The 27,205-nt window shown below is 38.1% G+C and overlaps 1 protein-coding gene across 6 annotated transcripts in view; it reads left to right on the top strand.

Moving 5' to 3' along the window:
- ROBO1 (roundabout guidance receptor 1) overlaps positions 1-27,205 on the top strand; it is a 710,380-nt gene that overhangs the window by 672,223 nt on the left and 10,952 nt on the right. For 4 of the 6 annotated variants that reach the window (XM_017829046.1, XM_017829045.1, XM_017829050.1 and 1 more), the window contains 10 exons: positions 1,580-1,777; positions 5,198-5,224; positions 7,917-7,959; positions 11,694-11,848; positions 15,163-15,498; positions 17,971-18,078; positions 20,666-20,810; positions 21,109-21,360; positions 24,654-25,063; positions 26,768-26,920. In XM_017829046.1, coding sequence (XP_017684535.1) covers positions 1,580-1,777; positions 5,198-5,224; positions 7,917-7,959; positions 11,694-11,848; positions 15,163-15,498; positions 17,971-18,078; positions 20,666-20,810; positions 21,109-21,360; positions 24,654-25,063; positions 26,768-26,920 — 1,827 coding nt within the window. The remainder of the gene's footprint in view (positions 1-1,579; positions 1,778-5,197; positions 5,225-7,916; positions 7,960-11,693; positions 11,849-15,162; positions 15,499-17,970; positions 18,079-20,665; positions 20,811-21,108; positions 21,361-24,653; positions 25,064-26,767; positions 26,921-27,205) is intronic. The other 2 variants (XM_017829048.1, XM_017829047.1) reach the window with 2 other exon arrangements.

Here is a 27,205-nt window from a genome sequence, read left to right as displayed (position 1 = left end):
TTTCCAATAAGGTGGCAGTCAGAGACAGGGGTGATTTCTCAGCAAAATAGATATATGACTTTAATGTTGCAAAGACTGGAATTTGGAATTCTTCACTGGAAGAAGCTTATTAATTTAACCATTTCCCATTCAAAAAGGTGTCGTTTTCCAGAGGAGGTTTGTTATTTGTATAATTTGCTGTGATTCAATCACTTGTTTGTATTTCAATTTCTTATATATTGTTTCAGCTTATTTTGAAGTAACACAAGATGTCATCGTAAAAAAAATTCTATTCACTGCTTAGTTTCTAGGGAAAAGGTCTTTTTTTTAAGTAAATAGGTTTTCATTTCTTACATCGTTCACATTAATAGAATTAATAACAGCACCTTTCTCCTTAAAACACTTATCTCTCATTCTGAATTTCATGTCACTACCAATAGTAAAAAACAACTGTCTGTTGGATTTACACAGGAGTAAAAATGGGCATTTCAAAGACTTAGCTGTGGAATGTGTAAAGCAATATCCGCTCTGAGTAAAGGTTTCAAATTCTTGCCCTCACCCTGTGCAGTAATGAAATTTCCAGTAAGCACTCACTGTAGTGGTAAAGCACATCAGGAAAGCAGTATTTTGTCTTTTAGTTGCTTCAGTTTGGTTAGAAAGCCTTAGTCACTAACTGGATCTTCTTACTGCTGTTCCTAGAAGGTTCCTGCAAAAATTCAGTACAGCAAGAGCAGAAAAGACCAAATCTTGCAGGTGTGGTCTCTATTTAAAAAAAAATTATAGTGTGTGGAAAAATACATGTGCTTTTTTTTGACATGGGGTATTTAAGGATAAACTGATTTTGAAAAACACTGCCTGTTCAGTACTAATGAGGCTGCTTGGCTATTTTTGCGAATTCACTTTTTAGTTATCCTTTAGCTTTTATATCCATGTCTTAAAAGGCAGGATTGGTTATTTTATACTTCTGCTTTTTTACATCCTTTTAAATATTCAACCTTTTTTTAATTGAGGTCAAAGTGAGAGACTGTGAGACTGCAAAGAGTACATTAAAGTGGTAATACAAGATTTAAGTAATCTGTCAGGAACTGCTAGATTAAGATGTATCAATACCAACCTCATATGAATGTAGTTTGAATTTGTTATTCTGTGATTTTCAGTGGGTGTTTGAGGAGCTGATTTCTACCTATGGACAGAGCCTACTACGCATGATTCAAGCTTGAGCTTTCCTTTACTTGCTGTGTTCTTTGCTGATTTTCTGAATAATTTTCTGAAGCTGATGTTTCTTTGCTAAAATAAAAAAAAAGAAATAATACATAGCAGTCCAAAAATTTGTAATTTATGAGCCTAATTTTCTATTTGTATGCCTGGTAGCCTGATTTTAGCAGATTTCATAAACAAACAAAAGTCAGTGATGTTGGAGGTACCTATCTTGTATGGAAAACAAAGCATTTCTATCTAGACCTGTAAAAAGAGATTTTGAAGAGCAATCTTACGGATTTTACCTTGAAAAACTGGACTGCAGTTATGTTAGTTCTTTTCACGGTGCCTTTTACAGCTGTTCGTTCAAATTAATTGGCTATTTTGGGTGTCTCTGTTTCAGATTCTCATGGAAACCCTGTGTCTTCAGAAGATCAAGTCAGCTTAGCCCAGCAGATTTCTGATGTCGTAAAGCAGCCTGCCTTTATTGCTGGAATTGGTGCAGCCTGTTGGATTATCCTCATGGTCTTCAGCATCTGGTTGTATCGCCACAGGAAGAAGCGGAATGGACTCACCAGTACTTACGCTGGTATCAGAAAAGGTGCCCTATTCTGTGTTTCAGTCTGCTGGCTGCTGAATGCCTGTTTGCTGCCTATTTACTTGGTCATCAGTCCCTTGTTCTTCTCAGACCCGAATCAGGAATTATCAGATTACTTCAATGCTTCCAGGAGGTGTGGATGAGGAGCCAATGCAGAAAGCAGCGATATTTACATAACGTGTGAAATCTGGCTTTAAAGCATAAGTCTTTAGCAAAATACCCAGACTAGCTTTTCATAAAGATGCTCCCACAAAGGAGAAATGTAAAGATGGATTTAAGGCTGGGAGCTTCCAATATGCCCTTGCTGTCTGACACAGTACCATCTGAAAAGGAGCCAGGTGGATGGTAGTTCCTTGACCCTCCTGTTCAGCCCTTTGCTTGCTGCTGAGAACACTAACAGTGGTGTACATCACAGCAACGCTTTTGGTGTGGGTACTTGGATTTCCTTCTGCTCTGGGGCAATGTGGTGAAGGGGCTGTTTGCAGAGGCACAGCAGTCAAGTCTGCTTTCCAAGGCTCTTTTCATAAATGCTGTTGTGAGACCCTTCGCCGGGACTGAATTCTGGGGCTGTCACATCCTGCATCTGCATTTGGTTAGAACGGCAGCAGTGGGGCCAGCTTGAAGCATCCTCCATTTTCATGTTATTTTATGTTATTGACACCTTTTATATCACATTGTCAGTGGACTCGCAGTGCTTTCCAGTGTACTCTCTGACAAACAAAGCTAGAATCTCTACCTGTAAGATCTTCTGGAATAAAAACTGGATTCCTCCTGATTCAGTAATCTTTTGATTAAGCCCCGAAGTTGAAGTTGAATTCAGTGGGCTGCAGTTCATTACATCTCAAAGCAGTACCTCGTAGGCACTCCTAGAGCAAGAGCTATAAAATTTGGAATGAATCAGAAAATGGGAGATCCTGCTTTTGGAGGAATAGCAGGAAAATATTTGATACTTAGCAATGAAAAGATAGGCCTAGGCTTAAAAGGTGGACACATCTTAATGTATGAAAGGTGTCATGAGATTCCATTCTTTAGTCCCTTCAAGAGTGAATGCTTGACGGGCAAGAAAAATAGGCAAATCTAACACAAATGTTTTTAAACAGCAACAGTGTGTTGCTATGTAAAAGAAGCAGTGCTAAAAATAGCACATGAGTGAGTGGAAAGATGGAAATAATTCTGGAGTGTTGCAGAGTTGAGGTATCCTCCCTGCTAATTAAGTAGCAATGCTGACCGTAGACTTCAGGCACAATGGCTGTAGTGGAGTTGTGACCACTGGAATCGGGAAGGAGTTCCACCTTTGATTCTGTTCTCCTGGGATTTCTTAGCTAGGACAGACTCCCACATTCTGCTGCATTGGCCTGTGCTGTTTTGTTTTACTAATAGCATGCTGCCATACTGCCTTTCTACAGTTCTCTCAAACTAACATCACTGTGCTTTCAGCAGTACCTATGATTAAGCAAGAGGCATACAATTTGTCCTTAAAAATGGTTGCTTCAGTGACATCAGCTATTGTTCAAAACAGCTTTTTTTTTTTTTCCCAATAGCTGTATAAATGTCTTTTGTGTAATTTGGTGGGGATTTAAATGAAATTGTACAGAAAAGTAGGGTCTATATCTCCGGTATCAAGTATTCTTCAAGAAAAAAAGCAGTCTTTAGTGAAATATAGATTGTAAAGTAGTTTACCACTCTGCAGGGCATCAAGTCACAACTGCAAGCCCAAACTTTCTTCAGTCTTGCATTTCTTTATTTATTTTTATATTTAGCTTCAGGCCTGACAGCTGTTAAAATACTTCACTACTCCCACACATACATATTGTACTAGCAGTCTTACACACTCAGAAGAGTTTATTAATAGAAGCTTTAAGAAATAAGTTGTTCTTTCATGTGGTAACGATAAAAATTTCTTATAGTTGAACCTCTGTTCATCTGTTCTCCAGTTCCTTAAGAAACTAAACTAGTTTTAGTACTTAGCTCACAGAAGAGTAACAAGGTAGTAGTTTGAGATTTTTTTTCGTGTCCTTGTGATTGAAAATTAATTTTGATATTCTTGATTCTCTTTTGAATAGCTGGGGTTTAAATGCACCTTCTATTTTAATGAAAGCTTGTTACTATGGTTCTTTATTTTTGAATGTAGCTAAATCAAACTTGACCGTGTGAAAATGCCTAGCCCAAAGAAAATACAGTGGAATTCCCAAGATAAAGAGCTTTGCTATAAATGCAGCCTGAAATGGGCAAATGCTCCAAGGTTTTCCTTTCTTTGCTTAGTGTCATATCCCTGGAAATAAATTGGCTTGGTAAAAGGGGGAAATCTACAGTATATCATAGATTATAACAACAAGACGCTCTGCACTCACCCCAAACATCAGAGTTGTTGCAGAAATTACATTAAGAAGTCACTCACTTAGCCAGAACTTTTTCTTTCTGTACCAGGTTTGCCGATCAAACTCTGTCTGAAGGCTATTTTAGTGAATATTTTATTGTTTTTCTTACCTCTCTCATTGCTGTCATTAGATCGAAAAGGGCAATGTTAGCCTTGTTCTGCCCATCAGTGGCAGGGAAACTATACTGTCTTGTCAACAGGAGGGGGAGCATGTGCTAATAGGAAGAGCAGATGCTGGTGCTCTGTATTTGGATTAGAGACCCTATTGATCCAAAGAGGATTTATAGTAGCTGTGAGAGAGAAGATTGTCAAGCAGTGTCATTGTTCCGTCGTTAACCTTTCCCTCTTAAAGCCAAGGGTTGAAAGGTAGAAAGGTGTTACATCTAGGGAGACTCTTTTTTTTTTTTTGTGTGATTATTTATGAAAGACAGAAAAACTCTGTGTAAGGGTCTCATCTATGAAAACAAAAATTAATTGCTGCAATAGATTTTAGTGCCTTTATTACAGAGAGAGTTGGTGCCATTCTTGATTCAGAGACAGTAAAACAGCAGTTCTCTTTGTTCCTTTTTATGATTATTATTTCCTTACTGAATACTTAAGTGTGCCTATTAGTTCAGTGTAATGAGCATTTACTTAGTGAACTGCAGATAAGATTCAATAGGACCTTGATAAGGCTTTGTTAAGGAATTTGTCATTCTGCATTCTAAAATGATTAACAGTGTGGGGGTTTTGTTTGTGCTAGGATTTTCAGAAAAAAAAACTTAAAATACCAAACTGAGAGGGATTTGAAAGGCTAAACCACAATCAGGTCTCCTCAGGAGCACAATAGAATATCAAGCTTTTTTTTTTTTCTTTTCAGAATAGTACCTAGCTTCTTTCTGAATTGCAATTTTAATTTTATTTTTACATCAATGTGACTGAACTACTGGGTTAGTTATATACATTTGTTTTATGTTCAGCTATCTGCTAGGTTTATACTAATGTGGTATGTTTCCCTTTCTCTCTTCAGCTTAATAACCAGTTTGTATTTTGTTTTGATTTTTCAGTCCCGTCTTTTACCTTCACACCAACAGGTATATATTTGCACTTTTCCCCCCTTCTTTGTTACTTAAGCATGTGTTTGTGGTACTGTTTCTCTTTTTCTGACATAACCAACCAGCCCAGCTGTTCTGAAGGGTTTCTTTAAACAATTCCATTAATGACAGCTGTCATTATTTGTTCTCTAAGTAGCGTGTATTTGCTTCGTGGCTGACAGTTTTTTCTGTTTGTGTGTACCATTTTGTAGCATTACCATTTCCTGCCAGCATGCCATTCTGTAGCATGATCTTGTCAGCTTGTACAGCCTGGGCTCTCTTCGTGTGTATTACAGTGGAGTAGTGTGGCCTTCTGCATCTAGGGATGAAAAAGGTGGTTCTGATGGAGGAGGAATGACTTAGCAGAACCCAGATGCTGACTTGAAAGGGATTCAGTGGGATTATAGTTGATGACACATTTGCTCCTTTTCTTTCCTCTGAATCTGCGTTAATCCAGTGACCTAGGAGTTGTCTACTTTAGAAGATACAGAAAATCAAAGTGTTATAGCTGTTATATTTTTTGCCTGCTGCCTTAAACCATATTTGTGCTATGAAATTTTAAAATAGTTATCCTGTCCTGCTTAAACAGAGGTGCATTTAAATTCGGTGCAGGTTTAAAATCATCTTCTATTTCCTTTTGTTTGGAAGTGTGCAAATATGATCCAATTCAAACCACACCCCACCAAAGTCCATGAGAGCCTTTCTGTTCTGTAGAGCTGACCTTCAGTGGGTCCCACAGTCTGGAAGCTGAGCAGCTCATCCTCTGCAGTAGATACAGTTCAACACATTCAGTACCCACTGGTATACTGCATTCCTAGTAGCTACAGCCTGAGTGAACAAACAGGTTGTTTCTTCCTCCAGTGCTCTAAATCCTTTATTTTCACAAGAGGTCTGTGAGATTTGTAGGACATGGATATCCAGGCAGGGTAAAAACCTCCCACCCCCTCCTCTGCACACTCAGGTTGGCAGGGCATATTAGCTCATAATCAGCACTGGACTAATTTGGCCTCTGTGAAGCAGCTGAGTTACATCCTTCGAGTTGGACTGCAGACGAAGCAAACTCATGTCTGTCTGTGCTCATCCCCACAGAGCAAATTGTTCTGGGTTAGATTCTTATCCACGGGCTTTTAATCAATCTGGATAGTACCTTGTTTCAAAAGTCGTACTCTTATTTTCAGTGGAGTTGCTTCCTGTTCAGCATGAGTCAGTGGCCCATAATATTTCTGAAGGCCTTTGAGATCCGTGGTCCAGACTAATTCAAACTGTTATTATTTTGCTGTTACTTAATTGGCTTAACAGAGAGCTTATATTGCAGTCTCAGTTGTAGCACACTACTGTGGTTGGCAGGTTAGCTAACATGTATTTTCTGAGTTGAATCCTTAACATTAAAAAAAATATCTGGGCTCCTTAAGATATGTCAGAGCTCCAAAATAAATAGTCCTGAGATTTTTAAAGAAGAGATTGGGATAAACATAAAACACGTACAACATTAAAAGAAAAAAAAATTGCTTTTTTCAATCCACAATCTCAGTCATTTGTTCCTTTGACTTTAAATGGAAGCAGACCCTCCTCTTTAGCATTAACTGTTGTAAAATACTTACCTATAGGAATGCATCCTACATTTTAATCCTGTTACTGTGATTGCTGCCAGCATTTATCTCTCTCTTGCAGACTCCCAGTTTGGAGTTCTACTAAACAGCAGAATTTGGCTGCTTGTTTTCAACACATTCCTAGTTGGAAAGTGTAGAATCCATCAGCATTTGCAGGAGGAAATCTCCTTAACCTTTTGCCAAACTCAGTGCAAACCTGCAGAATTTATAACACTGTTTCTTGGATGTTTGCATCCTAAAAATGAACTTTTCAAACACCATACTTCCTATGAAGGATATGCAATCCCTGCCAGCAAACAACTGCATGTGGACATCCACTTTGTTGATGCAGAATGTTTCTGAAATGCCAGCAAAATCATTCCTTCTGATTTACAAAATATTCTTTCTGCCGGATGTTTTTTTTTTTAGCAAGATTCACACATTTAAATTTTTAGATTAGAAAGTTTTGTTTATAAATCCATCTGTAAAATGTTATCAAATGTGGAACTTCTGTGGACTTTTAGAGTGTGCTTGTTCCCTGAGTGTAGTGCAGTAACATTCAGAAAGTGAATGTATTTTTGCAGTAGCTTCGGCTGTAATGGGCCATTGTTTACACTGGAAGTAAGGTCTGTTATGGAATCATGATACCTCTTTAATCATGCCAGAATAATAAGGTAGGGCAAAGCTTTAACATCTAGCCATTCATGAAATAAATATATGACCTAAATTCTTCCACGGAGTAACTCCACTGAAATCAGCAGAGTTATGTTAAGGATAAGTTCAACCTGATGTATGGCTTCCTGCTTTCTTAAGCAATACATTGTGTGTGTGTGTGTGTGTGTGTGTGTATGTGTGTTTTTCAGAACAGAACTGAAATATAAAACCCTGTTGGGGCTAAGACTAGCAGTTAGCAAGGATCACAAATATTACGTATAAACTTTGGTTTGAAGCAATGGCTTGCAAATTGAGACTCAGAATTAATGTATAAACAATGCACATTTATTGTCTTAGGTAAAATGAAACAAAGGCAAATGTAATACTGCTATTTCAGGAGTCTTATGATTTTAAAATTATTTCCTTTTTTTTATCTTTAATTATTTCAGTAACATATCAAAGAGGAGGAGAGGCCGTAAGCAGTGGAGGCAGGTAATTATGTCCTTTATTCTTAAAGGTGTAAATCTCATGCATCTAAATTTAAGGATGCCAGAAGTACAATGGCCTTGTAAGTGATAGCAGAATAATCTCTTGCAAAGATATGTTTTAGTTCATTGTATTAATTTATGCATTGTAGCCATCTATTTTTCTGTTTAGAAGGAGGGTAGATGGTTTGAATTTTTAGGTTGACTTCCAAAAAATTAGTCGAAATACTTTAAGCTTTGTTAACCTGTAAAAACTGCATCTCAAAAAATGAGCAGCAGAGGGAGCACTTTAACTTTGAAATGAAGACCTGGTTTACCACCTGATTAAGGGAGTAAAAGTAATTAAGTCATGGCATTTATGAAGATTAAGAAATATAGCTGGTTCACAAATACTGCAAAGAAAGAAAACATTTATTGGAAAAAATTGCTGAAGACATAAACGGCTTATAAGGTGACATTTTAAGAGAAAATCTTTCTGTGAATGCAAAATAGTTAAAGCATCGCTTACAAGAGATGGGGCACTGAAGGAGAGGGAAACAGGCAGGTTTTAAATTTACAGCCCCCCACTTTGACAACCTGGCCCATTCCAGATTGAAGATTTAACTAAAATATGTTTGCTGGTTTTACGTTATTACTTAATGAATGGCAATGAACAAAACAGTAATTTATATTCCTGCGTAGAGGTGAAGTTTTCTCCAGGAAAAAAAATAAAGGTTTTAGAAAAAAGGCAGGTCAAAACAGTGGTGCTTTAGTAGCACACCATTTTTTTTCTAGGTCACATTCAAACATGCCTTTTTATAAGCATCTCAGTTAAAGATTTGGCGGGATGCTGAAATAAACACTAAACTCTCGGAGACCAGCTGGGCAACAAATTCCTGTATCAATTCCTGTTTCACAAGTGGCATCTTGTGGTTCCTAATTTGCAAGCTCGTGCAAAAAAATTGGTAATTGTGAAGATTAGTCATAAAATAAAACATTTCCAGTCTAACTGAACGCTGTGCCAGAGGTGAGGCTACTCAGCTCCTGCTGCAGCTGAACCTCACATGGTAAGGGCAATTGCAGATATCTCTTGTCCAGCACTGGATGCTGCTGCTTTGTCGTGGCCATAAATGCATGGAGGGAAGCCTCTAGAACAGTTACCCTGTGATTTTTTAATGGACAAATCTGTAAGTCACTGGGCTGCTGCCTTCACTCCAGGATAGTGAGAAAATAAGAGAGAACAGAGATGAACCCTCTCTTTCCCTGAAAAGGTTGTTCAAAAAGATACACAGTTAACAACCTCTGTGTTCTTTGTGCCACTGGGCTTTCTTGCTCTTCCTATAGCACAAGCTAGACAAAGCACACTCGTATAGACTCAGAGGACAGAAATGAACCCAGAAGTGTCTACATCATATACAGTCATTTTGGTAGGGCTAGAGAAGCAGCATCAATTTTACTGTCCTAGTTTTCAACAGCAGTGCCATAATCTAGCAGTGTAGTTGATTCAAGGTGCTGACATCTACTCTGGGTTTGTACATTTGCATATATAGCATTTACAGCATGTAAGATGTATCTTATTTTGTAGAATATGAAACATACTTCTGCAATGTAAAAAAAAAATAAAATTAAAAGTTATTTTTTGCACGTGAAACCTTCCTCTGATTTCTAAACCTAAGGTTTTGACTTCCTTACTTTATATTTGCAGTGTTTTGGAAAGGTTTAGCATTTTTGCCAAGTGCGGTTACATGAGCACGTTAAAGCTTTTTTTCAGAATTCAAAATGTCACAGTGATATATTTCAACATAATCCCCACTTCTGTGATGCTGAAAAAATACCCGTTTCTGTAGCAATGCCTTTTCTATTTGAGTAATGGTAATTTGAGGATTTGAGTAATGGTAATTGTGGTGGATTGACTCCAGCCAGCATCTAGGCATCCACACAGCCACTTACTTGGTCCACTGTTACTCAGACCCAGTACAGCAATTCAGGGATTCCAGGAATTTGTTGCCAAGGTTAAAGATCTTTGGCAATTTTACTCTCAAATCATCACCAGGCTATGGAGCTGTAACGCAAGCATCTCTTGCCTACGGTCCCACCGAAATGGCTCCGTTTGGTAGAATCCTCATCTACTTATACACCTCACCCCAAATTTCTTACATGACAGCAGATGTGAATGCAAAGGAAATTTTAGAAACAAAGGATCTCTATCCAAAAATCCAGTACGTGGGTCTTTTAAAGCGCTGAAACATTCTGGAATGCTTTGTCTCCTCTGAAAGCCTTGAGGTGTGGTTTCGTTGTAAGAGCAGAATGGCAGGGAAAAAAGCAGGATATTTCAAATCAGCTGGCCTGCTCACAGGCCTACAGAGCCCTATGTTTATTTCAGATTTCTTAAAAAAATACTTCTTTACTGTATGTGCATTGACTGCTTTGTAAGCCTGACAGCAAGTCAAGCCTCATCACCTCCTATATTAAATTTTCAAATGACATATGTAGTACAGAAATATATATATACACATATATGTATAGAACTTTTAAATGTCATTCTAAGACTATGACTTAAGCCTGCAGCACTGACAGACTCTATACCCCACAACTTAACTGCATGCAGTTTACATTCTCGACTTGCTGTTTAAGAGGATTAGCATATTTTATTTTTGAAGATCATTGCATTTAATATTATGGAAGCTAGTTTCTGCACTATTTTAAGTGAAAAGTTGCCCATTAAATCCTGTGAGAAAGAGACTTTGTTATTTATATATATATCTGTATAGATATATAGATATGACAGTGGGTAAAATTGTCTATTTTTAAAAGCACCTTAGTTATCAAAGGCAATTTTATATCGTATCAGGATGCTATTTGTGTGGGACTATAACATCCACTGCATTTTTAGTGTGAAAACTTCAGAGGCACCAAACATTCTACAGAACATTCATCAGAAATGTTCAACACTCACTAGAAAAATTCAGTAACTTGGAAAACAAGAAATGCTGTTTCTTTCCGCTGATGGCAGGAATATGCTTTATTCCAAATGCAGACAGTAAGCAGCATTCATATCTGGATTTTTTTAAGCTGTTAAGTATTTCCAGTTACTTTAAACTTTCTTAGGAGCTGCTGCTGTTCTACTCACATAAAGATTGAGAGAGTGGCTTCCTCATTAGCAAGGGTGTATCACCCACTCGGTATGGTTAGTGAGATCCAAATGCTCCCAGCCACAGAGGTTTCTGTTATCTCCTGTTCCCTTTGATCCAGTACAGTAATACTGTCTAATGGTGAAGAGAACTTGGCTCCATAAGTCACCAAGAATTGGGACTACTCACAGCCAAATTTGACTCTTATTTATCCATATCCATCTTGCTTCCATGTGTGAATTTTTTGTTTGTTTGACTTGCCAGTTTCCTGGCTTTCTTAAAGAAAGGGTAAAGGGGCAGAAAAACAAAAATACAATCTTCTAAGAAAAAGGATTTTAAAAAAATTTAAGACCAAAGTGACAGTTAAAGGTTACACACCAATATATACATGTATAGTTCAGCAAAATGAACAGATGTTGTCCTTGGCTGTTCACTTTAGTGTTTTAGCAAGGACTAGGTTATATAAGAGACTAGAAACTGTTAAATAATTGATTCAAGCTGCATTTTCCAATGCTCAACCCTTTAGACACGTGATATTATTTCATAATATCTCACCTTTTGAGAAGAGTGTAACTGCAATGTGGAAATGCTTTTGTTTAATTTTTGAAATGACCAAGCTTTGTTTTTAAAGGCCAGGACTCCTAAACATCAGTGAACCAGCCACTCAGCCATGGCTAGCAGATACTTGGCCTAACACAGGGAACAATCACAATGACTGCTCCATCAACTGCTGCACCTCTGGCAATGGAAACAGTGATAGCAACCTCACAACGTACAGTCGACCAGGTTAGATATGTTTCTACCTTGCTAAGGAATCTTCTTTACAGACTATATGCTTCTAATACCTGAGAAAGTGTACAGGTTTGTTTGCTTTTTATTTCCAGTGCATTTAGACTTAATAGTTTCTCCTCTGTGTCATGATTATGCTTTTGGTCCCTTTTTGCATCCTTTTTTGGTCCCCTTTGGATAATTGTAGCAAGCTGTAGGCTGAAGGAGTCCCTGCAAAGTTCAATGCTACCAAAAGTCACATTGAACTGACATGTTTCAACCTCTGAAAAGGGCAGATAAGGTCATTTTTAGGTTGTTCTGTACTTCCTTGTTGATTGAATGGAGAAGGAGAAGTACTGAAATGACACAGGATTTTCCTTCTGGTTGGGATGTGATGGGAAGCAAGAAATAAAACATTGCTACGGTACTTGCAGCAAAGTCAGTCTACTTTGGCACATTCAGAACTTCCCTTGGAGAGCCATTCTGTACAAAAGTGGATAGCTGGTGTTCTGGTTAGGGTGTGTGCATAAAAAAGTTAACTTCACACCCTAAAAGCAATTACAAAATGTTAGGTTAAATGGTAGTTCCTGGGAGGTTGGACAGACTGGGTGCACTTAAAGAAAATCTCACGAGTTCCATGGGAACACTGTTGGGGAAGTATATCTTGAAGTGCTAATTGTTGCACATTTTGCTTTAAACAGACCTTAGGTTCCTTTTGTTTTAACCCAGTTTGTGTTACTGGCGAGGAATGAAACGAGTCTTTTCGCTACCACCATCTCTAGCTGGTTTTGGCTCCCAGCATCTCCCAGCATTTCAGACAGGGAGTGTGATTACCTGTAGTGAAGTTGCATAAGTGCAAAGCAGCATTACCTCCTATAATTAACGTGAAACCAGCTCTAATGGTTGGTAATTCATGGATGGTGGTAATGGTGATTCACCTCCTGCAATTATGCTGTCTGGCAGTGACCAGTGCCAGGTTCTTCAGATGAGAGATTTTGACATTAGAGACTTAGATCTCACTCTGCCTGAGGATATCACATCCACAGCTACCTGTGTAAAAAGATTTCTGATACAGGGATGCTGCACTGTGGCAAGGACAGACATAGCAAATTCTAGTCATTGAAATTTAACACATTCAGGAAAGGAAGAGAACGCACATTTTTGAGGGTTGCAAACTATTATGACATCTTGTAATGAACTGCAGTGGATTCTTCCTCATTTTGGCTTTCATGTTAAGCTTGGTTGTGTTGCAAAGGGAATTCTTCCTCTCAAGTAGAACTTTTGAGCTTGGGGGTCAGAAAATGTGTTCATAATGGTCTCCTGTCCTGGAAAACCTGACAAGTGTTTTTAATTCTGTCAGCTTGGGCTTGGTTTATGCTCTGAAGCAGCAGCGATGGATATCCCCTCTATAGCTGTGAATATGCTAAGTAGCTGCATTTTTAATTGCTTTTAAGTATAGCACTGTCTTCCAAGTCTACAGAATGGGAACAGATTGCTCCAAAAGTTAATGTTATAAAAAAAACCTAACAGAATAAATTTTCTGTTATATAGGTAAATCAATTTTAAGTACTTTGTTTGAGGAATTCTAATGTGTCTATGTAAAAAAAATGTACCTGCTGCACATACTGTATTGATTATATTGCCTTACACACAAATCGGAGGTAGCTGCAAATGGAAGGAGGTAAAATGTGTGTTATAAGTTATATTATAGAATATAATTCAGTAGGTGAAAGAAAAAGCAGAAATGAAAACATTTAAACAGTAGAAGTCAAGAAGTTGAAGACTGTGAAGCAATAAATAACAGAAGCAATAAATAACATCTCACATAAGAAAGAAAAATATATCAAAATAAAGAAAAATATATCAAACCAGAAAAACCTTCAAGGAAACACAGGCTGGAGGGCATGAAGTGTACAGTGATAAGCTCTCTGTGGCATGTTCTGATATTGTTCTTTAGTCGCTGAAAATGTGGATCAGTGGTTTTTATCCTCAAGTAGTATTTTATATCTCTTTCTCAGGAAATATTCCTCAAAGATATGTATGTATTAGGGAATATTTTTGAAACTGAACATCCTCTGTGTTTACTGATTATTTCATTTAGAGTAATGGTAAAATCTTGAATTCTGTACGTAGTTTTACTTGGCATCCTCTCCAGTAAATTCATTGTGGCCACAGGTAATGGACTTCAGGCTTTGAATCAAATTCATTAGCATAAATACCACATCTTTTAAAAGAGCAAAAGTATATTCCTGGTGAGTGTTATGTAATTATTGATGAATTAATCAAGTGGAAAATGAGAATTTCTGCTTAAGGACCATTGAATGCTAGTTTCACTAAGCCTTCTGACTGCTGACCCACAGACTATTTTACTCCATTAAGTATTCTCCCAGTGGACTGGATGTGGAGAGGAAAAAAATATGTGGATCTGCTGTCACACAGAGGCAAGAGAACGTGGAAAGACAGGGACACTGTTTCATGCAGGATTGTCCAGAGCATCAGCACATGTCTGATTTACTCTCTGCAATAAGTGCATTTCATGATGCAGTAAACTCTGAGAAGAATGAATTCATGCTGTCTTTTTGATATATCTTTAGCATACAGGACACTGGTATTACTGTGGTACTACGTATTTTGCAATATCCAAAGCAACTAAAAATTAGAAAAAATTCCAGATTGCTTTCCCGGTTTTGTTTTTTTTGTTTCAAATCAAATATAAGACTGTACAAGGAAACAATGATCAAATAAAGGCTTGCTACTGGGTACCGAGTTACCTTTTACATTGTACTGTTTTTCTTTAATTCTGCTATGTGTAATCATTTTTCACTCTGTTTTATAAAAATCTGTGTATCTTTATTTCTTATCACAAATATAAGAACATCTAAATGCTGTTGAGGTGTCACGAGGTGATTGTCACTGTTTAGTTATTCCCACTGTTAAGTTTTGGTTAATTTTTCCCTGCAGTGCATATTATTTTAATCACAATTATTAATTGAATATCTATGCTGCTTTGAGAATAATGTCTAAAAATATGCATGTTTATATGGGCCCTGTAGAAAAGCCCAGCAAGGTAAGTCATTGTAGATGCAATTCAGAAGGTCCTAATTTACAGTGAAACAAAACAGTGAACCCTACTTTTGGAGCAGTACTTTATAAGGTAAATAATATTCTATAAATTATTTAGTAAATGACAGTATCTCTGCTTGAGTATCTCTGCTTCATGGATGCAAGCCATATAGTTATGCACTAAAAAAGAAATTTTAAAGGGGGTTTCATTGAAAGTACAGTGTAAGCGAACAGAATGACCTTTTCTCTTTTCTCTCCTCTGTGGTTAGCCGATTGTATAGCAAATTACAACAATCAGCTGGACAACAAGCAGACAAACCTGATGTTGCCTGAGTCAACTGTGTATGGGGACGTGGACCTCAGCAACAAAATGAATGAGATGAAAACCTTCAATAGTCCAAATCTAAAGGATGGAAGATTTGTCAGCCAGCCTGGGCAGCCCACTCCTTATGCCACCACTCAACTCATCCAGTCAAATATCAGCAATAATGTTAACAATGGCAGCGGGGACACGAATGAGAAACACTGGAAACCCTCTGTTCAGCAAAAGCAAGAGGTTCCACCCATACAGTACAACATTATGGAGCAAAACAAATTAAACAAAGGTGAAGAGCTTTTAGCTTGTTTCTCCTCTTTAGGCATCAGAGGAGCTTTGACCTTCTGGTGCTGGGAGTCTGAAGCTTTCAGGTTCAGCAATTACAGGCTTCTGTGGTGCTTTTAGACTTCTGCCTCTTTGGATTTAGAAATCCGCAGCTAGCAGTGTCAGAAAGTTAATTAGCACCACAATAACCTTCAGATATTGTATTTATTGAAAAAAATAACAAGCTGTATCTTTAGAGAAGAGTTAAATAAAATACATTTCCTATGAATATGAGATTAATTTAAATTTAATAGTAGTTCAGGGATTGGTTAGGACAGAGGCCAGATATTTTATTCATAAGCCAGATGCATGGTAGTCACATTATATTCTACCTTAAATTTTAAATAGGTCAACCCACTCTTCCCAGTCGTGGATGGAGACTAATTAAATCTACATGTTCATGTAAACGAATGAAATTTTGCATATCAAACTCTGCAAAATTGTATTATGTTGTACACTGGGGACACAAGTGGAGTGATCCAATTCGTTTTAGACATGTTCCTAGCAAGCCTTCGATTCTTGTATTGAGAGGCAATGCTACCACACACACAGGTTTGGAAACTAAATTCCTGTGTTACCCTGACTGAAGTCTGTGGATCCAGAAGCTAAAAATAAATTGATTTCAGTGTTAACGGGAAACATCAGAATGGGCTTTTGTGTCCTCGAGGGCATGTTTCTTTAATACACTGTGTGGGAGTTGGAAGAAATAGGTATGTGATTTCTTGCTAGTTCTCCAGGCTACCATGCAACCTCTTTTAATAACCTGATTTGCAAAACAGTATCCCTAGGAACTGGACCCATTCTAACTTGGAACTTTTTTACATGGATTGTTGTAGCTCAAGTGATGGCATAGTGATAAGTGATCCAGTAAAAAGAAAACTTTCCTTACAGGAATGTTGGTTTCTCTACCGGACCCATCTACTCACAGAGGAGTCCAATGGGCAATATAAAACATGACACCTTCCCTTGACATAAATGTGCCAAAAGAAAATTCAGGGGTTTTGGCTCCTTGCTAGAGGGTGAAAGCTGTATTTTTTGCAATTGTTTTCTTTCGTGAACTGTGTATTACGTATCTGCTTGGGAATTAAAACACGTTTGGTTTTTATGCGCTGGAAGACACTGCATCTTTCAAACTGTGTATATTACAGCTGCATATTCTCTAGTATATTGTAGTGTGGAAAGGCCCCCTTAAAGCATTGTCTGCTGACAGTCCTATATACATGTTTCAGAGTGCTGATTTACTGTTTATCCTCTGTGTAAACATATGTGGTATGTAGGGCTTCAGCATGGTCTGTGGAATGCAACTAGGCTGAGAAACTATTACAGAATACACTCTGGTGTGGAATTTATCATTTTGCTCTTTTTCCCATGCTTACATTGTCACAAACATTTCTGCAGCAGATGGGGACAGAATTCTTAGTTTTGTTTATTTTTGTTTTGATTTGCTTTTTTATGTATCAGTATTCTGATCTTGGTTTTCTCATTTCCTAAGTCAGAGCCATCTTGCAGCTGATTATACCTATAGCTTTTGTGATGGGAAATAACTGTTTTGATGAGTTACATGCGGTGCTTCATTGTCACTATTTTATGTCCAGTGGTTCTGTTTGTGACGCAGTTTTATTTGCTGTATGAAGAGTAACTCAGCTCCTTTATGTTCTCCGTAAATTACAATTCCTTTTTAGCGTGAGAGTATTGTTGTGCCAGATGAGTATTTTACTTCTGATAAATTTTTACAGATCTGGTTGCCAAATCTAGATTTTTAAAGTAATATATGTGTATCAAGTGCTTTGGAACTTGAAGAAGAAGAAAGTTACAGTTACAGCCATTAGCAGAAAAAGGCCCTGCCTGTAGAACCTGCATGATCCAGTGTAAATAGAAATCTTCTTGGAGTCAACAGACCTGAAACAAAGATCTCTTCTGTTGCAAACTAAATTCAGTGGAGCTGCGTTGTTGCTCCAGCAGATCATTCAGCCTTGTCATACAGGGCTGGCTCCTGTGTGGGTTTGTCACCTTTGAAATACAAAAAGTAGATGCCACAATCCATTGGTTGCCCTGCATGCATAAATTAGGCAGAGACCATGGAAAATCAATCAAGGTGACAGTGTATTTGTATGCAGAATGTTCACACAGGTCATGTGTGCGTATATATTTGTATATCCACTGAAACTTAATTTTTGCAGAGGCTTTGTGAAAACTGTGCGTAGGATTTCATTTTACTCCATTTTAGACATGGAGCTACTAAGTTCCCATGATTTTCTTTAAGCTTACAATTAGAGACAAATTAAAAATAAAACACGATCGTAGGATGATTTTGCTTACTAAAAAAAGTGAATTTATTTCTTCCTCACTATTTTCAGGAGATCTTACTTTGTGTTCTAAAGCAGGTACATAGATGTGTTTCTGAAGGGTAGCATTAATTATACTATTAAACTTGCAGATTATCGAGTAAATGACAACATTGCTCCAACTATTCCCTACAACCAGTCATACGACCAGAATACAGGTGGATCCTACAACAGCTCAGACAGAGGCAGTAGTACATCTGGTGAGTATCTGCAGTGTTTTCCAAACCTTAGGCTTTGTGGTATTTGGTCATTGTAGCCGTGGTTAGCACTGTCTGCTGGATTAGAGAAGGAATGAGGAGGAGGAACCCACTGACGGGAGAACAGCACAAAAACTGGCCCAAAAGGTTCTTATATTTCTGTTGCATCCTCATGATTGCTTAGTGTCATCTAAATGTCAGTTAAGTAATTGATGGTCCAGAATTGTGAAAGTCATGAAATCAAATAGAGGTTGGATTTCCTAATGTTAATACCCTACTTGTTAATGTTATGGTCTCCAGGTGGGCAAGTCATAGAAATTTCTTTTCAACTGCCACAAAAAAAAAAAAAAGACCGTTTTGGGTCTACTCACTCAAGACAACCTTATTCATGAACAGGCTCAAGATACCAGAGCATTTCAGTGATACCTAACAGAACTGCTTTAAGAAATTCTTAATTTTATAAATTAAACCCATGCATTTTTTTGAGCAAAAAAAATTCTATATATTTCAGTCATTCTATGTCAGAATTATTCTTGTACATCATTCAGATGTAGGCAGTAGATGGTAACAGTAAGAAACAAAATTTAACTTTAATTATCTACTACCTCCTGTACAAACTATCTAAAAATCCTTTGTGAAAATGTTGAAACAAAACAGCTTTTTGTGCTGGAGAATGCTGACCTGGGCACTGAAATTGTACTCTGTGCTTTGGAACCACAGATTATGGTTTAATTCAAAAGTTACTCTTTATCATTGTGGTATAACCTGTTCACTTTCAGGTTTGATTTCTAGTAGAGCTATATGAAATATTCAGAGCTAAACCAGAAACTATGCACAGGCTTGGTTTGGGGCTTTACTGCAAGTCTGAGACTGTGTTTATTTACATCAAACCAATTATAGGGTGAGTTATGGTCACAGTCACTTCTGCCCTGGACTTTACATCTGCTAATCAAGACAGGGACTTTTCACATTCTGTTCTGCTGTTGCCTTTGATAGTCCAGTTCCCTCAGTCCTAACCTGTGCTCTGTCTTGACCGATTCTGACTGAGGAACAGCAGAGACATAAATATGCTGATGAGCCTGCTATGCCTCTGGATGACCTGAATTCCCAGTGGCTGGGGTGAGATAAGCACAGCTCCCAGTTCTTCCAGCTGCTCAGGGGTGTTGTTCTGGGAGACAGCCTTTTGCCTGTTCCCAGGTCTGCAACATCTGGATGTGGTGCTGAGCCAGTGCTCAGTCACGTTAAGACCAGAAATTCAGCGTGGAGCATCTCAAGGGTATGAACCCATGCAAATTAAAAATGAGAAGGTGGTATTCTCTGTGCTGATGCCTATTAGGGTTATTCAGAAGTCTGACAATTTATAGTCCCATACCAAGGACTCCAGCAGAAATGAAGCAAGGTGACCAGAGTAATAAATCAGTTGTGCTGAACCCAGTATATATCATGGTGCTTAGGGTAGAGAATGCAGATGATGGTCGCCTTGGGATAGTTAGGGTCTTGCTTAATGTACTGAGATACCAGAAAAATAATTGTACATACCCAAAACATGTCTCCTACTGTCTGTAAGAGTGGAAAATCTAAGACAGCAGAAGTGAGAAAAACAGGCTTCCTAAATCTCACTGCAACATATTTAATCATGTGCATAAGGCTTAACTGTGGGAATATAAAATCATGCTTCAGTTTAGGAGAGAAATGTGATTCTAAAACATGCTCAAAAATAGTCGCTTTATCTACAATAAAGGAGTAACATTAACAAAGGAGAATTAAAATATATACTAAGGAACAGTGGTTGAGTCAGTTCTCATCACAGCCGTGTCCAAACTTAAAATTCAAGACCACCTGAATAATTGGTCTATTCAAAGTTATTTGAACTGTTAAAAGTGTGTTGTTTTATTATGAGCTGTAAATTTCCAGTAATAGTAGTTGAAAACATTTGTGAAATACTTAATCAATCTTTCTTTTGGTTTTTCTTCTGTTATTTTAGTTCTTCCAGCAATTATTTTCAACTGCACCTGCCATTTAGACTAACAGTAGTAATTTCATTGTGCCTAAAATGTTTCAGTGGACAAGTACAAATTACATATATTCAGTGACTTAATGCAACAGTAGAACTTTAATAATCATATCTGTATAATATTGTATATTAGATTCTGGCAATTAAATAGTATAAAGGCACTTTAGAAAATATGTCTACAGCTCATTTGTTTTAGATGATAATCTATAATGTAATTAATAGAAGTAGGAAGCTCACTCTTAATGACGTTGCTTGTAAAATTCATTTACAGTTTTATCGCATTTTGACTATTTATTGACAATTAAAGTTTTGTATCCTATGTGTTTTTTTCCATACTATGTAAGAAGTTTCTGGTTAAATTCAACCATTTAAAATGTAGACTAGTTCTGCAAAGAAGCAACAAGTAGAAATTGGTGTAAAAAGCAGGAGTGGAAATTTGCTCCAAACTCAGCACAAGAGTAAATTCCCAGAGAATACAAGAGCATCTGGGAGGGGCTAGAGTTATTTTGTTTTTCATAGGCAGTGCTGAGGAGAGAGTTAAAAGCATTACAAGTGTGTGCTGCTTTTTATTCGCAGGGAGTCAAGGGCACAAGAAGGGTGCTCGGACCCCAAAGGCCCCCAAGCAGGCCGGGATGAACTGGGCAGACCTTCTTCCACCCCCTCCAGCACATCCACCCCCCCATAGCAATAGTGAAGATTACAGCCTTTCAGTGGATGAAAGGTAAGAAAGATGAAGACATCAACCGTTTCTCAACTTTAATCACTGGTTAATTGAACTGTAATTTGCCCTCCAAGCTGGCAGTGAGACCTTCCTTCAGCACCATTCTGGTGCTGCTCATCTAGCTGTAGTGTGGCTATTTAGAGAGCACTTACTGACAGTGGTGTACATCCACTCAGTGCATCCTTACTAAGAGCACGTAGAACAATGATTTGTTTCTGGGCTATTTATACATGTAACAAGATATGCTAATTACACAGTACAAATTTAAGTCCTTATTTTCTTAAAAAATTAATTTTAGCTATGACCAAGAAATTCCTTGTCCTGTCCCACCTGCAAGGATGTACCTGCAGCAGGATGAGCTAGAGGAAGAGGAAGAAGATGAGCGAGGTCCTACTCCACCTGTCCGAGGAGCAGCCTCCTCTCCAGCCGCTGTCTCCTATAGCCACCAGTCAACTGCCACTCTCACCCCCTCTCCCCAGGAAGAACTCCAGCCCATGTTGCAGGACTGTCAGGAGGAGCTGGGACACACACAACACCAACCTGACCGGAGGTGTGTGAATGCAAATGTAGCGAGAGGGATGTGATGAGAGCCATCCTAGCCCCGCTGAAAATTCCTGTTGAATTCAGTGAGGCCAAGATTTTCCCCTAGATATTTGTTCTGTGGATATTTAACTTCTAATCCAGGATGCTAGAACTATTTTAAGCTAAGAAATAGGTAATTAAGTTGCTTTATTATCATACCAGGGAAAGAAATGCCATATATCACTTTAGGGTGCGTACGGTGCTGACATAAGTTAAATTCACAGTCATCAGGATATTAAAGTGGTATCGTTAACACAGCTTACCATATAATTACAGTTCCATTGTTTCCAATAGATTTACTGCATTATTACCATAAAATAGCATGCATTATTTCACAGTAACTGTGCAATTAACTTGTCACCAATACGTATGAATATATATAAATATATAATTTATATAACCTATAGATTTTCCTCCTCTCATAAATCCTAATACAGGAAATTACAGCTTGCAAAATTTTCTTAACATTTCCATCTACCCTTATTTAAAGGAGTGACCGACATTAATAAAGATAGATATTTGTTGCGGGGAAATTTTGTTTCTTCTCTGAGTTGCTTTTAGTACAAACTATTTTGCATATACACTCTCACAGCTTCTCTTCTCTAAAACAGTGAATTTTGAATGAGGCTTTTTATGTATGATGCTTACTTGTCTTGCTTTATTTAAAGAAGGCACAGCATTTCTGTCCCAAATTATGTCTCTTTTATTATTTTTTTCCTCCAGTGATTTGCACACATTGTTTGTTATGACAAATATATAAACTTACCTGCAATATTCTAGCTATAGTTTCTATTTTTAGTGTAATCCAGGCCTATTATGATGAAATTAATTTGATCTTACAGAGTAGACTGTAGAACTTTGGTTTTATTACTACAGCTTACTGGATATTTATGGATGTATTTTCCAGAATGTCTATGTTCCAGAATGTTAGTTCATGTCTATGTTTCCCATTTTTAAAGTAAGCAGTAGTTAAGAATCTTTTTTGAAAGGGCCTATATCTGCTTTTACTTTTGCTCTCCACTTCTACTTGGTCTGCCTTGGTTTGTTTTCTTTACTCTTTGTATTAACACTTCTTGTGCTGTGTGTTTTTCCTCTATCTTCCTGAGTCTTTAAAATTACTCTTTTTATTAGGAGTTGGCTAATAATATTTTCCTGTAACTTCCATTGGCCTTGATATGTTGGTCCACAGAAGCGTTAAATTTGCCTTTTCTGTCTTTTTTTCAAACATTGTTTCTTTTCTTTTTGCTGTATCCATCTCATCAGTTTTAAAATATTCATATCATTCTATTTATTTGATTTGTAAGGCTTGGCTGACTGCCTGTTCCATCTAATGGCATTGATATGACCCATGGCTTCTGTGTAGCAGTTGGGTGTACTGTGCTCAACAGCTGTAGCCCATTCTGGAAGGGGCAGTTCCATTTTGAACATGATGTGACAATACCTTGGAATTAAGAACAGATTACAAGTGGTGTCTCTCTGTATTAATTTCAGGAGTTTTGTAAATGGTGGTTTTATACCAAAAATAATGTCTAACATACTGTTTGTCATACCTTTCATGAGCTTTACTTGTAGTTCTGCTGAATATTTTCTCAATTCCTGATCAGAACCAAGCACCTAGAATAGGATTCTGGTAGTGATGGTGTACTGTAATATTTCTCTGTCTGGTCCGCTTGGTAGAAATATAGCAAACTGAAACAGAAATCCATGCTCTAGAAGAGTCAACAAGGAGAGAAAAAACTCTAAAGATTTAGTGGGATAGCAGATGCTATAAATGTTAAAGAGAGAGCTGAGATAGGACAGTGTCCCTGTGAAAGTGAGAACCACTGCATCAGATAAAGTGGAAGAAGTATTGTTAATTCCATATGCCCATGAACCAGCTGCTCTCAATTGGCCTGTCCTCAAAGATTGGCAGCCAAGCTATATTTTCAAGAACCTAATGTATTTTGTAAACAGGTGCCTGTCCTCTAATACTAAAACCTGGAGAATAGGAAGCCTGGCAAATATATCACAGGGACAATTGTCACAAGAGCTTTACATTAAGGCAGTAAAACTTTGTTGGGCAAGGTCTCTACTCAAAGCAGGTAGAGATTCCAAGGCATCAACAGCTTCTGGGATTTGGGAGTGGGGAAGTGGTGTTATTAAATGATTATTGGGTATATATCTGTAAGTGACCTGTTCTTTATTCTGTCCCGTACTTAATACAGCAAGTGAAAAACAGTGGCTAGATGATGTAGTCCAGCGAGGTTCCAACTTGTTCTTGCCTTCCAAAATTAATATGTATTCCTACTTATTAATTTTTTTTTAAATTGCATGTCACACATGCAAAAAAAATATTATTTTATGAGAGTCATCATTTCTCAATGAGATAATAAGACTGACAAAGGAAAGTTACTGTGGAAATTTTCAAATTTTACTGCAGGCTGCAGTAAAAATTCCTGGTGAACAAAGCTAACAGGACAACCATTATTGCAGAAAGTATGTTTTCCTGTCAGAGAAATGGCAGTTAAAGATCATGTCTGTGGCCCAGTGAAGAACTAATGACCATGTTGCTATCTGGGACTTCTGAGTGAAGTAGTGACTAAACTTGAACATAGATATTTAAGCTGGACACACCATTACTGACAAATTAAGATCAAAATAAATTAACCTATACCTCTGCATGCATTTTGGTATCCCTAACATCAAGAACTAACATTACAGTAGAGAATTCTTTTTATATTTTATCACCTAGACCAATTGAAAAAATAATGAAATAGCAATCTCTCTTTTCATATCTTTCTGAATCACTGGGGTGGGTGGAGGGAAGACAACTTTTACAGAGCAATTTGTTTGGATAGATGCATTTCTTGATGTCAATTGTTTAAGCTTATAGAGATATACAGACATTTCTTTTGCTCATACTCTCAAGGGTGCACAAGTAATTTTTTTAATGGTCACGTGATCTTTAACCACCTCTTTGCCTAGTTGTACATGTACTACCTTAGGGAAATTGAACAGCTTAATGCAAAATAAGCTCATTTTCATTAAAGTTAGTGATAAAGGAGCCATATTCAGATGTCTTTGTGACATAACTGTCAATTCTGATTTACAGCAAAAATAAGAACTAAAAAGCAAACAGTGCTGAACCTTCCAGATATAAATTCTGGTGATTTAAAAAGGCAGGTCAAGCTTGTTGGGAAATAAAATAAGTGTTTTCATCAGCCTCCTATTTCCTCTGACTGTGTTAAGTGGCTTCAATTCTTCCCTTGTATTTTTGTGCAGACGTCAACCTGTGAGTCCTCCGCCCCCTCCAAGGCCCATCTCCCCACCACATACCTATGGATACATCTCAGGGCCCTTGGTCTCTGACATGGATACCGACGCACCGGAGGAGGAGGAGGATGAGGCCGATATAGAGGTTGCCAAGATGCAAAACAGGAGGCTCCTTTTGCGCGGCCTCGAGCAGACCCCTGCCTCCAGCGTTGGGGATTTGGAGAGCTCTGTGACAGGGTCCATGATCAATGGCTGGGGTTCAGCCTCTGAAGAAGACAACATCTCGAGTGGGCGGTCCAGCGTCAGCTCCTCCGACGGATCGTTTTTTACCGATGCAGATTTTGCACAGGCTGTGGCAGCAGCTGCGGAATACGCTGGTCTGAAAGTAGCCAGGCGTCAAATGCAGGATGCAGCAGGAGGTGAGTTTGATGGGAGGAGGAAGAAAAGTGGCCATTGTGAGTTGAATATACCCACAGATGCTTTCTGCACTCCTGTTCTTAGAATGTTCAGAAATTCAGGTGTGGAGGCTGTGCCTTAACACTTGTGGAAGTGTCAGGAAAAGTTTTTGTGAAACAGTTCAGATAAATTGCTGCCCTACATTGTTTTTCATAAGTAGCTCCTAATCTTTTGGTCTCATTGATTACTGACAAACCTCAACCCTGCTGGTGGATTTGCACCCAGAACTGAATGAGGGAAAAAAAAAACCAACAGAAAAAGGCTCACAGAATTCTATCATGTCCTAGTACAAGGCTCCCAGTGTTTTCAGTCACTCTTCATGAGATTTAATCCCTCTGTACTGAAATGTCCAATAAAGAGTAAACCTATTTTTTCAAATCCCCTGGATTTGAAAAAAAAAAATAATGTTTTTCTTTTGAGGAATCCTGTTCAACCTCTTACTGCTGTGTTACTGGGACAAGCTGGCTTTGTGTTGGTTTCATAATTTGACAGATGTTATGAGTTGCAGTTTGGATTATAGATCATGCATGTGCAGCAAGGCCTTATGTATATGTTTTTTCCTTTTTCCTTTCTCCTGAATCACCATTGAACATATGAAATACGATATTTGAAATACAATATACTGGGTACTGATAGCCCTGGATATATACAGGTAATCAGTAACCTGACTAGGCCAAATGGATATTGTTATAGTTCAGCTAAGAAATGAGAATACAGCAGGCTGGGATACAAGTTTCATGTTCTGACAACCAGTCCTATTAAACTGCCAGACCTGGAGAAGACGTACTCTGTCACAAGTGTGTCCACTCTTGACTCCACAGATTTTCAGCCTTCCTCCCATTTCTGATATCCTCTCCCAGTTAACAGTCCTTTTTTCCATTTCAACACAGCTGTTCATCATGAAGAGTGAGAGGGGAGGTAATTTAGTAATTCTGGACGAAATCCTGGCCGATTGAAGTAGGTAGCAGAATTCCCATTCATAGCCACATGGCCAGGATTTTATCCATTCTGTACACATAAGTTCATATAAATATGTGTGTTTACATGTGTGTAGGTTTATGTATTTACTAAAGGTCTTTTTATACGCAGTTTCTAACAATTTTGCAACAGTTAAGTTCATGTTATATAATGATTTCTATATACTGATATTACCTCTGCCTCACTACACATCCTAAAGATGTGACACTGCTTATCTGCAAATAAGCGGTGATGAAATCCAGTCCTACAGTTCCTGATAATTCACTCAAGGTGGCAGAGGGGGCTTCTGTACCTGAGACCTGCTGGTGACATGCTCTGCTTATGGCACCTGTGAACTCACGTGGCCCAAGCTAGGGGAGGTGAAACCTGTCTGGAAAGGGAAACATTTTGCTGTTTTCAGAAAGTTGCAGGGTGGGAATGCTGCTTGTGCTTGCCTGCCAATGGAGTTCGTGCTCCTGGGGCAGGAGCTACCAGCTACTAAGCAGCTGGATAATTTCTGTGCAGCTAAGCCAGCCTGCCTGCTAATAGCAAATGCTCTGATTTAGTTACAGATTACTCTAAAACTGGATGAATTTTACTATTGTTCCAGCAGTGTCTTTTTAGGTTTTGTATAACTTAGTCATTCTGCTGTTAAAAAAAGTGAAGGGTCTTAGGTAAGGAAAATAATACTGTTCTGTAACAATTTCCAGGCCGTAGACATTTCCATGCATCACACTGTCCTAGACCCACCAGCCCAGTATCTACCGACAGCAACATGAGTGCTGTTGTAATACAGAAGGTCCGACCTGCCAAAAAGCAAAAACACCAGCCAGGACATCTGCGCAGAGAAGTCTACACAGATGGTGAGTCCACTGAAACGGTTGAAAACGTCAGTGAACCTTTCTAAATACCCATTCAGCCCGTGTGTGTGAAATTTTTCCACAGAGATAGCATTATGTTTCAGAATTCAGTGATTTGTGTTTCCTGTTGCTAAACACGCTGAACAGATTAATCATTTTAAATGCCAGAGTTCCTTAATACCGTACATTGATGCTTCCACTCCAGAGCCTTGCACCTGTTTTCTATAGTGTCCTAATCGGCTAATTACCGTCATTATTTAAGAGCCCAGATAGCATAAATAGTACAGT

The sequence above is a fragment of the Lepidothrix coronata genome, unplaced genomic scaffold, assembly GCF_001604755.1.
Source record: "Lepidothrix coronata isolate B3197 unplaced genomic scaffold, Lepidothrix_coronata-1.0 Scaffold157, whole genome shotgun sequence".
Lineage (NCBI taxonomy): Eukaryota > Metazoa > Chordata > Aves > Passeriformes > Pipridae > Lepidothrix > Lepidothrix coronata.
This window is presented reverse-complemented; position numbering and strand designations above follow the sequence as displayed.